General features: G+C 40.7%; 1 protein-coding gene across 3 annotated transcripts in view; it reads left to right on the forward strand.

Moving 5' to 3' along the window:
• The first annotated feature begins 994 nt into the window (after positions 1 to 994).
• Positions 995 to 15045, forward strand: part of TMTC2 (transmembrane O-mannosyltransferase targeting cadherins 2) — a 412955-nt gene continuing 398904 nt past the window's right edge. For 2 of the 3 annotated variants that reach the window (XM_045465000.1, XM_045465001.1), the window contains exon 1: positions 1031 to 1826. In XM_045465000.1, coding sequence (XP_045320956.1) covers positions 1744 to 1826 — 83 coding nt within the window. In that variant the 5' untranslated portion in view covers positions 1031 to 1743. Of the gene's footprint in view, positions 1827 to 15045 lie in introns of all 3 variants that reach the window. The other variant, XM_045464999.1, reaches the window with a different exon arrangement.

The raw sequence follows: 15045 nt of genomic DNA on the forward strand, positions 1-15045 counted from the left end.
AAGCACTGTGGTTGTCATGCAGCAGGGGGCGCTGCAGTAGTGTTCATCTTGGTCCACGGGAGCCCATCGCCCAGCCAGAGAGGGGCCAAGCCAGGAGGAGGTGTGGCAGGCAGCCCACCGTCCTCTTTGGTCTTGCAACTTTAGTACCCAGAGCTCGTCTACACAGGCCATTCTTCTACACCATAATTTATCAGGTTGGACGCCTTCCATCCAGTCCTGCATCCGGGCGGAAAGGAAAGGGCATTAGCTTCCCGCCTTCCTAGGTTTTGAGGATAGCGGTGTACCGGGCTGCAGAGGCGTCTCTTCTCTGTATTTCCAGAGTCAGCCTGAAAGTCCCCCCTGAAACCACGAAAGGCCCCCGCAGCTGCGGTGTGTGCGTATGTGTTTCTTTCCTCTCCGGGGGTCCTTTCTTTTTAACCTGACTGCGGGAACATTCTCCTTCCCATGCGTCTTTCTACTGACATTCGGGACGACGGTAGGCTCGGAGCTGAAATCTCTCCCTCCTAAGATGCCCCCCAAGCTCTCCAACACCCCCTCCCATTTCGACTCATTCGCTGTGAGCGTGTATGAGAGGTCGCGTGAATGTTTGTGGCCACCGAGCTGCAGCCCTCGCCAAACCTGTTCTTCCTCTCTCGGTCCCCAGAAGTCCCTCCAGCTGACCGGACTTACGCCTGGCAGCGCTTGGCACAGTCAGCGCTGGGGCTGAGATCCAGTCGGTGCCAGGCACTGCCAGGCAGCAGCGGCGCGAGCGACCGGGTCCTCCTCGGTGTCGATTCTCTAACAGCTCCTACTCCCAGGGCGCACTCCAGCTACCCCTCTGGGCTGTCTTCCAGCAGTCCCCCTTGGGTCCCGGGGGCTTTCCGGAGTGAAATCGAAGGTGAAGGAAACAAGAGGAGGGCGGGAGGTGGGTGGGAGGAGCCCCGGGCCGTGGGGAGGTGGGAGGAGCCTCCAGCCAGGGGGTGGTGTGGGAGGAGCCTTAGGGGAGGATCTGGGTGGAGAAAGGGGCCGGGCAAAGCCGGGATGGAGGGTTGGCCACGCAGGCGCGGGGGGCCGCGCCGAGAACCCCACGCGGGAGCTTCTGGAGTCTCCAGCCACCGCTCCTCACTTCACCGGAGAAGGGGCTGAGGCTGGGAGGGAGCTAATAAAGAGTGAATGAGCGGCAGCCGCTGTGGCAGCCGGAGTCAGCCGGAGCAGCACCGGAGCCGTGCGCCCGGGAGGCGGCGAGGGGAGGCGGTTCGCCTCGTCCCTCCCACCCGCCCCTCTTTCTCTCTCTTCCTCCAGCTGGTCTCAGAGTCCGGCTGGGTCCGGTCCCTCTGTCCCCATCCCGCATTCTTCCACCTCCTCCGAGTCCCACTCCTCACCTAGGGCGCCCCGAACTGCCATGGGTTAGGGTGGGGGCCGCGAGCCGTGCGAAGGACCAGCCCTGTACATCCGCCGGGGGGCGCGGAACCCGAAAGCCGCCAGCCACTCGCGGGCGCCGGGCATGGGGAGCGTGGTGTGAGCCCGCACCCGAAGAGGACGCAGGGGCTGCGGAGACGGGCGCGAGGAGGAGGAGGAGGAGGAGGAGGAGAGCGGCGGATTGCAAGGACCCGAGGGAGGAAGGGAGGGACAGGAGGGTGGGGAGCTAGGAAAAAGTGAAGCTGGGAGGAGAAGGCGGCGGAAGGTGGGGATTGATGCTTCTGTTTTTTGTTGCCGCTGCTGCCCTCGCGCTGGGAGCCGAGCCGGAGGGAAGGCGGTGGAGAGATGATTGCAGAGTTGGTGAGCAGCGCTCTGGGGCTCGCCTTGTATCTCAACACCTTGAGTGCGGATTTCTGCTATGATGACAGGTAAGGGGTCGACGGGCTCCGTGGGGACTCCGCGGTGGCTCAGAAGCTTCCCGCACTTTAAGGCTTGAAGCGCGTCTTACAGGAACTGGTCCAGCACCTGAAGGTTTAAGAGAAGCGTAAACAACACCCAGAGCAAACACCCGGACGCGAGCGCGCTGGGCGGGCTGAAGGAGTTTGGGTTCCTAGTTTGCGGCAGGTTCTTTCTCTTGGTTCTTGGCTGTTGGCGAACGCTTAAGTATCCTAGCGGAAATCACAGCAATTTGGGAAACTGTTTAATCAAGGTATTAAATGGAAAAAAAAAAAAAAAAAACTCTTAGGTATTTCTTGGTGCACATTGAGCGATTTTAGGTCTGGGCTGGAAGGAAACCGCTCCCCTCCTCTGAATAGGTCTTCCCTGTGACGTTTCCTTTTATTGATGGGACACTTTTATTTCCCGAGGGGGGAAAAAAAAAAAAAAACAAAACACACCTTTGACAGTTACCAAAATAGTGGAAGGAGAGAATCGTCCTCTGCTCCAACTTTCCCATTTGACGTGTACGGTACTTTACTTTGAGCCAAGATAATGCTGCTGATGGACACTCCGACTCCCCCCTCCTCCCTCACCAATCGATGGAGTAGCACTTTTATAAAAGCCTGCGCTTTCATTTCTGTTTGGGAGTTTTACATTAGACGTTAGCGATTCTTTTGTGCTAATTGAGGAAGAAGACGCCCCTAGAGACTGAAGTTGTCTTCTGCATTTGGGCTAGTTTGGGTGGCTAATGAGACCTGAACTGTGTTGTCAGAGAAACTGCATCGATTTCTGGAAAATGTCACAGTTGTGCTGGTGTCTCTACCTATTTTTTAAACGTTGTTAGTGTTTAGAAACTGGTGAAAAGCTCCGATAGCCATTAGGGAAAATTCCAATTTGTGCCTTTCCGGTGACTTAATCTGATTACAATTAAAACAGATGCATAATTAAAATATATTAGGGAGAACAGCACGCCTGGCTAAACTTATTAACCGTCCTGGGGTGTTTCATGCTCCATTGAAATTAAACCATCCAAAAAGTGAGCACAGATTTACTTTGACAGCTTTTCAGCAGCCTCTCTGGGCTATGGAAAGTGAATGGATCCCCAGGGTCAGGGCAAGGCAGAGAGTGAAGTTAGAGTGGCTGATCGTGAAGGCAGAATCTTTTCTGGGTGGTAATTAGCCATCTCTGGTGTGCCCACTCTACGGGGAAAAGCATGTTCATGGATGTATGCTTGAAATCTGTGAATCTTGATTTACAGCCACATGTCTGCTACGAAATCAAGCAAACTCTTCTTAATGCATTTTATGTAGTTTCTATCAGAGACTGGTTGATAAGGAAGCCACTGTTAGACATAAACTTTTCCTCAACTTTTAAGCAATGTATATGTTTTAGCAATTATGCTACATGGTCTGAGAAATAAATATTCTTTGTGTAGGACTGGGTTGAGCTGCTTCTGTTCCTTCCAGTTTTTTGTTACCGTGCACCTGCTATTTCTAGGGTATTGGAAGAAAAAACTTTTGCTTCCAAAGATGGGTGACTTTTCACTAAAATGAGCTCAGGGATGAATCTGAGCAGTTCCTGTTTCTGTTGGGGACAGTTTGAAAAGTAATCACTTAAGCCAAGAATAAAGAGCTTGGAAAAAAAGCAACTTAACTGTAATATGCTAAGTATTGTAGAACGCTGTGATAAATCAAGCATTCTCAGTGTATGCTGTCCTTTATTCCTTTCCAGTTCTGTAAAAAATACATGTCAGAAGAACGTATCCTGTAAAGATGAAGGCTTGAACTAAACTAAACTTGCACATACATTTTTCTATAGATTTAATGCTTATTTTGTGTTCTTTAATCATCGGTCGGGAACATTAGGACTTTGTAACTTGGGGAGAATAGTGTGAAGGAGATGATAAATTAGTTGTGCTTTGATGGTGGGCAATCGTCGTAAGTTCTTTACATACTGTAGGTTGGGTGCAATGTCAAAATTCCTGACTTAGCTACGTAGATGAACATAATGTGATGAGTTGTCCATATCATCTAATTGATAGCTTGCTCAATATATGATACATAGATAGACATTATATACTGATATGATGTTGAGAGCCTGTAAATATAAATTATACTTTGCTATGATTTGGAAGTGTATTTTTAGTTCAGTTTTCTTAGTAGCAGAACTGCATATACAGTCCTATGCTCTTAAAAGAGCATGAAGTCTTAACAGAATCAAACTTGGTTTTAAAATGTATCCTAGAAATTCTGATACACTTGTTAATAGGAGTGTGGAACTTACTGGATGTCTGCATGGCATGTGCAGGTGATTCAGTGCCAGAGTGCTCTGTAAATTATGGCTTTTTGGATATAATTTGTATCTACCTTCTCTAACTCACAGCTCCATGTGGAACTGGGGGAGAGCTAAGGAGTCAAGTGGAAACTGTAGGATGATGATAATGTGTTTACTTCTAGTACTGCGTTTCAGACTACAGAGACTCAAGTTTAAAAAATTGTGTAAACTGCATGTGTGCATTCCACTACCCCCCAGGAACTTTGTGAAATACAGTTCTGGAAGGAGAGGCCAGTGCTGGGAGTTTGCGAGAAGGGAGATGGCTCTTACGCTTGACTTGCTTAACTAAATCAAGACTCTGCATTTTAGCTGAAGAATCTGGCATTTGCTAGAGGAGGGCTTTATATTGCTTCAGCTTAAACATTATTGCTGTGGTACTTCTCAAAGTTATCATTTCCTTTAAATATGGTGATCAAGTTTACTTTGTAAACTATATATGTAATTACTTTCACTGTTTGATGTAACTTGGTTGAGATTAAGTGGTAATCTGAAACTTTTTCATAGCAAAATCGATTTCCCTATGGTAAAACTTAATATTTTACAACTGTTTTAATGCTAAACTTAAGAATATGGCTGGGAAGAATAGAGTTCATCATATCTGATGAAAAAGCATATATAGTTTCAGCTTCACCGCCCCCCCCCCCACTCCCCCCCCCCACTCCATCCCCTTGCGTTCAGTCCAGCCATGATTGTATTGAATCTTAAATTGTGGTTAGAGTACAATTGGAATTATAAATGTGCAGTCTTGGCCAAATTTGAAGTCATGATGAATGATGACTTCTTGAAGGGCTCTCTCATTTTCTGGGGAAATTTGGTGTTTAGGTCACTGGAAAAAAACTTGCTGACCCCAAATTCTGTGCCCTCTTATATGTCTGTTGAGGATAACATTGCATCATTTTCACTATGTCCTCTTTAAAAATCCTATCTTAGGTTTTGCACAGAGATAACACTCAGAGAGGAGTCTGTGTCCTTCAAAGCAACAGAAGTATGCCAGAACTGTTGTTTTGTAGTCAGATTTCATGTTGCACGTATCATCTAATTGATAGCTAGCCCTTTATGATGTGTAACACGTAAACAAGAAGATAATGCACCTAATACGTATTTTTATTCTTGTGTGAATAAAATCATACATTACTTAAAAAAAAGGTAATTTGAGTATTTGGAAGTGGGAAGTGGGTTTGTGGTACTTTGAAATTTCTTTTCCTTGTTGTCCATTTTGCAGTTTGTTAAAACCAACCTTGATCGTCAACGTGACCGTTAGGTTTCTTAGCTATTCCATTGTGCAACAATCGTGTGAAACTTGGAAGAACAGCTCCACAACTGAAATTTCAACTTTTGAGTCAAAACTACCACAACTCTTAATAGCACTTTCCTGGTTTAGTATTCTTTCGGATGTGAATATAAATGTGTTTTTATAGAAACATGAGTTAATCTAAAGTCATAAAGATTTTGATTAACAGCATTTAATTTTTTTTTTTCCATGTTTATTTATTTTTGGGACAGAGAGAGACAGAGCATGAACGGGGGAGGGGCAGAGAGAGAGGGAGACACAGAATTGGAAACAGGCTCCAGGCTCTGAGCCATCAGCCCAGAGCCCGACGCGGGGCTCAAACTCACGGACTGCGAGATCGTGACCTGGCTGAAGTCGGACGCTTAACCGACTGCGCCACCCAGGCGCCCCGATTAACAGCATTTAAAATGAAGGAATGGAGGAATTAAGATATTACAACTTTTTTTTTAAATCTTTTTTTTTTTTTTTTTTCTAAGGGTATTCAACTATTCCTTCTGCTTGGCCCCTTTAAAGTTATTGTCCATTTGGGTTTTGACCTGGTATGATAAGAATCCCTTATGAAATGATCAGTCACTCTTTTAACTTCCCTCTAAAACATTCTAATAGGCTTGCAGGAGAACAGTCTGGGATTGTTACCTTAGGATTCTAGTATGTTCAACCATTGAAGTCGTGCTTGGTATTTAGTGAAAGCATGTTTAGGAAGAATTACTATATAATCAAAATATATAAGGAAGGAGTTTGCTTTGTATCAAAGTTGCCTACTCAGGTTTTTATTGGAAGAAGTCAGTGTGTACAGGGGTGTTACTGTACTCTGATTTTCTCTCCTGAGTTTATGATATACTGAAAAAAATGCAAGTGGATACAGTTTATAGTTTATGAACTATTTTAATGTATTTTATTTTCTAGCTAAGTTTAATCAAATGTATGCAGGACAGGTTCATTTTGCAGTTTGAACAAATACATCTCTTAATAGTAAATTAAAGTTAGGTGAAGCCAGTATGGACTACTTTACCTTACTTCCGATGAGCCTGTCACATGCGGTTTATCCTAGCAAATGACCCAAAGACAAGCACTGAATGGCCATGTATAAAGGCGATACGGAGAATTGCTGCTTGCCAGCCATGTGTCTCTTAGTTGTGTTTCTCTCTCTATATATTATAATAACAATATTATTATTGTGTGTGTGTGTGTGTGTGTGTGTGTGTGTGTGTGTGTGTGACGTGGGGGGCTATATTATTATATATTATTGTTTTACATTTTTTTGTCATCTGCATTTAGTTTTTTAGTACTAATGTGCCCCTAGGGGAACCCTTAATTCTCTGATGCTATAATTCTGAAACAACTAGAACCTTTTGGATTCCAGCTTGAGTTAGGAGCACAATTTGTCTTCCCAATCTCTCTATTGCTCTTCTGCATGCTAAAATCATTTCTTTAAAAATGCCCATGATGTTCCAGCTGTTCATCATAGGCAACGGGAGCATATCTTCTAAAACAGGCACCTTCATAATGTTAGGAAAGGGCATAGTTTACCCTTGTCACCCTGAAAAATGTGTGGCTGACAAACCTAATAACTTTATCATTCTCACTTACCATGCTTTTAATACAATAACATATACCTTTTAAGTTTTTTGATTATTTTCTTATAAGCTAAATATCACGTAGCTTTGGGTACCTACTTTAATGGCTTCACAAAGTGACATGTGTGGCAGCTTTGATGGAAAGGACAAATAGGTTGTTGAATGTAAACACCCCTCTTCTGTGAATAGCTGTTCTCATTTAGAGCCTGGTTGAAAAAAAGAGGAGAGACATATGACCAGGAACTGTGTACGTTCTGTTTTTCGTGAAGGCATCATACTTTGAATAATTGCAGGTGTAACTGTGCACAATGCTAGATGGTTTCTTTGAAGATTTTATTTGTATGTACTTTTGAAGTATAAATGACTGTGTTCAGCAATTCACTAACTATGAATACTCCTACACATAGGCTTCTCATATATATGATGCATAATACAAACAGCGGCTGTTCACCCTCGTCAGCAAACATCGTTACCTGTCTGTCCTTTCCTACTGTACTATAGCTGGTATTGTAAACTCTTTGAATCTGGGAGTCTGATGATAAACTTATAAAAATGCTGATAGATTGTACTTCAGCAGATTCACTTGCATTTAGTCATGTTTATTTTGATTGATACTCGAATTTTAAAACTTTTATTGGGACTCTGTTGGCTTCTTTCCCAGAACAGCTGTGCTGAGGGTCCATGGTAGGTGGTTTGAACTGGCCTTGTTGTTGGTCTGGTGCTCACTGGCACTGTATTCATACACGTAGAAGCTTTAGAATACCTCTCCCCAAATGTGTTTTTCCTGTTTGTCTGGATCAGTTGTTTTCCATGGAGGGAAACAGTGGTTGAATACTTTGAGTTAACTAGATTTGCCTCGACTGGTCATGGGGATTGAAGACTTTTGCCTCAAAGATTTTTTTTTTTTTTTTTTTTTTTTTTTTGGCTGTAGTTTCTAGGCAGATAATTCCATCAAGATGCAGCACTATCAAATTTCTATTGATCTCCTTTCCTCCTCTCTGACAGTTTAACTTTTCAATCATATTTGTCAGTTTCTCTGGTACTCAAGGTTTCTTGGAGCAAAATGTATAAATGTTTGTTTCAGTCTTTTAGAAACTCTTTGGGATTACAATTTTGGGTTCAACCATGACTTTTTTTTTTTTTTTTTTTTTTTTCCTTACAGGTAAATGGTAAAGAACTGAGTAAGCCTAACTACTCAGAAAAAATTTTGAAAAAGGCAGGAACACTGAAGTGATTGGTTTTCAAGATGCTACATTAAAAGTTGCTATTGTGTTTTTAGAGTAGTTTGTTTTCTTTAAGGGCATTTCATAAGATGGAGTTAATTTGAATGACCAGAATGATTATTTTAAAGATGAGATGAGCAGAGAAATTTTTATTGGCTTAGGTCTAAAAAATTAATATGGAAGAGAGATTAGAATTGAAAATTCTAAATTCACCTTTAGATTTCATTTTATTGTGGAATTAAATGAAATTATATGTACACTTATTTATTCTAAAAGTTCACCTTTAGATTCCATTTTATTGTGGAATTAAATGAAATTATATGTACATTTATTGATTATAAAGGTATGCACATGCCACATTGCTTGAGGGCAGTGCTGCAGTATCTGTTTTAAGAGTACCTTAGTATTTGGCAGAGGAGATGCTATTGAGCTTATGATAATTTGATGTAAGCTTTTGTTTCTTGTTTTCTTTGCTGGGGCATCTTGTGGTATCAGAGTGAGGCAGGATATGAGGCGTGGCCCAGCATGTAGTTATAGTTCAGGAGATTGACTAAATTACATGATTTGTCAAATGAAACGTACATTAGTGCCCTTCCAATAGCAGCTGTGTGTTAGGTGTTGGGAAAAATGAAATGGTTCTGTCCTATCCCTTTGCCTTTGATGATTGCCCTTCATTTCTGTGGCATTTATTATAATAAATGTGTCATTATTTCACTGAGACATCATGTTTAAAAAAAAAAACAAAACAAAACAAAACCCAGCAAGTTCACTACAGGCTTGTGATTATGATTTCATTAGCAAACAGTGTATAAAAATTATTGCCATAGGGTAAAAGGAATTTACTGACATTTGAAACTGAAAAATTTCCAAGTTTTGATAACAAACATGCTTTATTCCTAATTGTGATTCCAGATTATTGATTTCTTCAGAAGTAGAAAGTTTTGACTGTAGTCTCCTAGAAATTCTCCCTTGGCATCATTTAGGAGTATTTTAACTTCAAAGGATGTGTTATTTGCTGAAGAGTGGCCACTGGGGCGCAGTATGGCTCTTGACATTTTGAACAGTGTTAAATGATGATACTGAAGTATTTCAAACAGCCATGTTTCAGCATTGTTTAAAAATCCAGTGGGAAGAATGGCAATCCATATAACCCTGCATTCTTGGAATTCTTTGGTTATTAATTTTAAATGCAGTTCACAAGTTTGCATTTTATAAAATAAGTTTTTTTTAAAGATGAGTAAGTCTAGTAAAATTTTTTACAGCTGTGTCTTATGAAATTTTGTTTTCTTTTTTGAATTGCTTGTAAGTATTCTATTAAGAGACTGAAAGGATACAGACCATAGCCTTGTTTGTTTTTGCTTTAATCTCTTGGTCGGGTTCTATGTCTATGTTTAGAACATTGTTACAAAGCATATTATTATTAAATTTCTATTATAAACCCTAGATTATAAAACTAGTCTTGGAGAGAGGCAGATAAGTGAAAACACTTTGGGAAAAGTAAACATCTTGTTTTTGTTAATTTCCAATTTGTTCCACAATGAAGGCAGATCTACCCTGCTTTCTTTTCTGTTAGTGGCATCCCTTGGATTAATACTGAAAGTCAGTAGTTTAATTCATTACAATGTCGGTGCATGTTGAAGCGCTATCTCTGCAGATTGTGTCTGCAACAGGGGATAACATAGGTGGTGGCTTTACAGATTACATTGACAGGCTCGACCACTTTTAGTTTGGGGGAAGATGCTTGTCATTACAAAGCCATTTAAGGGAAGTGGTTCTTGAGGTAATGCTGGCAGCTGAAATACTCATCTGGGGACCTTTCTCATTGTTTTATAAACTGTCTTTTGGCTATTTCTGCCTTCTTATCTTTAGGTTTTAAAAGGTATTGCACATACTGAGCCTACTGCCTTGGATTATAAAAGATGTCTTAAGTCTTAAGGTAGAATACTTGGGTCCAAATATTTTGTCAAGTGTACTTCTTTTAGAAGAGGATGTTCCCCTCCTCCTCCAAATAATTAACTATAGGACTGCTCTCTGAAAGCAATTGAGAAGAGCTCATTTTGACAAAGCAGGCTTCTAATGACAAATTTTCCAACTACAAATTCGCAGAAGAAAAGTTCTCAGATGATGAAGAAGTTTAATCAGGCAAAAAGACATTTTTATTTGCAGAAATAGGCCCTTTAGAGGGAGGCAATTATTTATAGCTGATGTGAAAAACCGGTATACCTGAATTCATTTGGTAAACCTCATTTAAAATAGGAAGGTTATTCTATTGGAAAAAAAAAAAAATGGTGCTGAATTGTGTCACTGAATTTATATTAAAGAAATAAGGTTTTATACTTTAACCCATTCCCACAGGGTTATGTACTGATTTAACCAAAGAAAATGAATTTAAGATTTGAAGAAAATCTATGAAAGACACCGGTGTGTAGCCTGAAATTACCAAATATACTTTGCCACAAATATCTAGTCTTTCATTTAAAATATCCCATTAGAAAGCATCTCTAGGGTTGCTTCCTTCGCCTTTATATTTAAGAGTCTGCATTTTTTCTTTTAAAAGCAGTGGTGTTTTGGGCATTTGTTTCGCGTTGAACAGAAACTGAAATTTCACTGTTGGAAACCTGTATGTCATCAAGCCATTTCTATGAGAGAGTAGCTAGTAGCTCCTTTGGAACTCATGCCTGATAAGATTGAGCTGCCTGTGGCAGACAAGGGGGCTTTCGACCTTGTCCTCTCTCATCATTTGCTCCCTGCCTTCATCCTTTGACATGGATGATTGCCTTTTAGGAACTCTTTTAAAATGCACTTTAAATCTCTAGTTTCTTCAAATCAGAGGGATCCCTCCGCGCTTCTCCTAAAGATACATTTTTGAACTGGGCCTGGGCCTCTTGTTGGGTCTCTCTCTTTCTCTCTCTCTTTTTTTTAAGAGGGAGAATCCCAGACAGGGTCCATGCTCAGTGCCTGACCTGAGCTGAAATCAGGAGTTGGGCCCTCAGCTGACTGAGCCACCCAGGCACCCCCTGAATCTCTTTCCATCCAGGTATATATATATGTATTTTTAAATCAGTGCTTCCTAAACTTCCTTCTACCTGCAAATCACCTGGGGTGTTAAAATGTAGGTTCAGAGACAAATCAAGAAATAAACTCTTGGGGCGCCTGGGTGGCGCAGTCGGTTAAGCGTCCGACTTCAGCCAGGTCACGATCTCGCGGTCCGTGAGTTCGAGCCCCGCGTCGGGCTCTGGGCTGATGGCTCAGAGCCTGGAGCCTGTTTCTGATTCTGTGTCTCCCTCTCTCTCTCTCTCTGCCCCTCCCCTGTTCATGCTCTGTCTCTCTCTGTCCCAAAAATAAATAAACGTTGAAAAAAAAAAAAAGAAATAAACTCTTAACTATAGAGAACAAACTGATGGTTACCAGAGAGGAGGGAGGTGGGGGCATGGGTGAAACAGGTGCCAGAGATTGAGGAGGGCATGTGTCATGATGAGCACCGGGTGATGTATGGAAGTGTTGCATCACTATATTGTACACCTGAAACCGCTATAACACTATGTTAAACTATACTGGAATCGAAATAAAAACTTGAAGGAAAAAAGAAAGGAAAAATATATTTCAAAAATGCAGGTTCTGGCTGGAGTGGGGCTCAGAGTACATGTCTGTCTCTCACAGGTGCAACAGATGATGCTGGTTCATGGACCGCACCTTGAGTAATAAGGCTCTATTTCATTTAAATGTATTACATCAGCTCAGTCTGTTTCACAGACATTTGGAAAGATTGCTTAAATTCCTGAATTGAATAAGATTGAGGATAAGGTGCCTGTTCTCTGTGTAGCAGTTTGGCCATTTTGTTTCATCTTTATGTTTTGTTTTCACATTTGTTCAATCATGACATCTTTAAATTGATCAGATGGATTTGAGGTATTGTGTAGATTTTGAAAAGGTGGAGAGCCTGTTGAAATTCTGGGAGATGATCTCTACTGAAATATCTGTCACCATCTTGTATTACAATATCATCTCCTTTGTAACATTAGTGTGTAGACAGATGTTGGATTCTGATTTTGACAAATAAACTGATCTGCAATTGCCTTAGGCTTGGACTTGAAAAATACTGATGCTTACACTGAGTCTCTGTAGTCAGTGCCGTTTTTGGTTTGTGCCTCTTTTGAACAATTCCTTGTAAGGAAACTTGACTTACATTACGTGAAGACTTTACAGACTTTAGACAGGCACCACAAAATAGGTGTTTAGGCAGCTGAGAGTAGGAAAGATTTTTATATATTAATGATATTTAGGTGGGTGATGTGGTCATGTGAAGATACCTACACAGGATTAGAAATACTTGAACTCATGTAATTTTTTTAACCTGGCACCTTATGCCTTAGCCTTTGGGCATTTTGGGGGCTTTCTGAATAGATGAATGTCCTATATATCTGAAGTTTTAACTTCCTACTAATAGACATCTTTTTTTTTTTTAAGCTATTTATTGATTTTAAGAGAGACAGAGATAGCGTGGGTAGCAGAGAGGGAGAAAGAGAAGGGAGACAAAGAATCCCAAGAAGGCTCTGCACTGTCAGCTTGGAGCCTGATGCAGGGCTCGAACTCATGAAACCGTGAGATCATGACCTGGGCCGAAACCAAAAGTCAGACGCTTAACTGACTGAGCCACCCAGGTGCTCCCTAATAGACATCTTTTTAAAGAACTCAGTCTAAAATCAGTAATGATTATTCCTTTTTTTTTTTTTTTTTTTTTTAAATACTGTGCACTAGAGGCAGTATCATGAATGAACATTGAGCCAAGATCGAAGGCTGGCATTTAAGTCTTGCAATTACTACTGCATTGAGCTACTTTGCTCTCTAAAACTTTGCCTTATAATGGATCAGGAAGTGGAAATAATAATAACTGCTGACCACAGAGTGAGGATGAAGTGAAATAGTATGACAAATATTCTGTGTGTGTTTTACAAAGCTGCATGGGTATATACCCTTTGATGTAGAGGGTGTTGGACCTGAAGGTGACTCTCAGTTATCACTGCACATTAGCGTCTGAGAACAGAGCTGTGTCCCGTTGCAAGCTGTTGCTAACTTTTCCACTTCCAGTCAGTGGTTGAGCTCCTGCTGCCGCAGCTGTTGCGCCCCCCACACCCTATCTCTGCTTCTCATCTCTGTCCACCCTCTGTTGGTTAGCAGTCCTTAGTCTGACGGCAGAAGCGGTTTTTTGCTCGGCTGTATTTCTTTTCTGTTGCTTTCCCCATGCTTCTGGTCTCCGTGCACGAAGGCTTATTTTGAATAGACATTCTGGCCAATCTGAGCACTTTTTTTCCTTTTGCAGAGTAAAAGGACCAATTACAGTGCATCGGGTGTAAATAATCTTTGGTACTTTGGTTCTGCTTGGCAGGATGTATTATTACTGGGTACTCATGGTTTCCCTCTTCAATGACAGCCCTTTTTCTTTTGGGAATACATGCAGATTCAGATCAGTTCTGGAGGCTCGGTGATTAGGAAAGCTGTATGTCAGATGAGCCAAAGTTTTCCTGCGTTCAAATGTTTGTGTGAGTCAGTAATGTATTGAGACTTTGCAGTGAGTATGTTTAGTATATGTACTGGAGAGTAGCACCTAATATCTAAACCCGGTGATTCATTTTTATAACTAATTAGAAAATATTTCCTTCTTTAAACTTTCCAAACAACGGGGTGGCAATAAGACTATAAAAACTTCAAAGTCAGATAATCTAGGGATTTAATCCCAGAACTATTACTTGTTAATAGTATAATTTTGATTGTTACTTAAACTCTTTTAGCCTCTGCTCCCTGTTCTATAAAATTAGAGTGGTAATACCTCCTTGATAGAGTTGTGGGGAGAATTTAATGAAATAAGCTACATAATTAGTGCCTGGCACAGTGTCTGTTCTGTCTAGGATACTTAAATATTTCTCTTGAGAAATTATTCATTAACTATTGATTGCTGGTAGTTGAAAATCACTATATAATAACATCTGGAAATATTGTAGAGCATTTAGGGGCATTTCTTTCGAAAGCAAATATTAAACATTTAAACTTGTTTTAGTAATTTTTCACTTAGAATTTCATATAGATGTAGGATAACTGAAAGGGTTCAGTGAACTATATATTATATTAACTATGAATTTTGGAATGTAATTTTCATCTCGAGTTATAAGTTTGGAAAAATGATGCTGAAACAACCATTTTATATGCATGCATGCACACATGTAAATTTTGCCAATACAATATTTGTAGTGTATACTCAATTAAAAGTGCATATGAAGAACAGAACTAGGATTTCTGCCATCTTCTTTGTAATTGATACTCTTCTTTAAATTTGATGATACTGTGCATAGGAGTATATGCAAAATTATGATTTTTTTTAGCATCTTCTAAGAACTGTCCCACTCTATAATGTGCATCTTAGACAATGAAAAAGCTTAATGAAAATACACAATTGTTTTCGGTTTCATTGTGAAAGGTTATGTTAAGAGTTAGCCCGAATCCCAGAAATACTTATATATCTTTTGTTTTATAGTGAGCAAAACTGGACATAAAAGCTTATTATTTTTTGAAACCTTTTCTGGGAAGCTTGTTATGCTTTCTCTCATGAACTTACTCTCTTACCAGGACCTATAACATGCATTAATTTATTTACAGGTGGTTCTGCATTTAAGAATATTGACCTCTCTCCTGATTAAAATAGATCTTTCTTCACATTTGCTTAACATTTTTCTAGCGAATCCCTATATAAAGAGAACACATAATCTTATAACTAATATTTCTTGCTTTC

Source organism: Leopardus geoffroyi, chromosome B4 (assembly GCF_018350155.1).
Source record: "Leopardus geoffroyi isolate Oge1 chromosome B4, O.geoffroyi_Oge1_pat1.0, whole genome shotgun sequence".
Lineage (NCBI taxonomy): Eukaryota > Metazoa > Chordata > Mammalia > Carnivora > Felidae > Leopardus > Leopardus geoffroyi.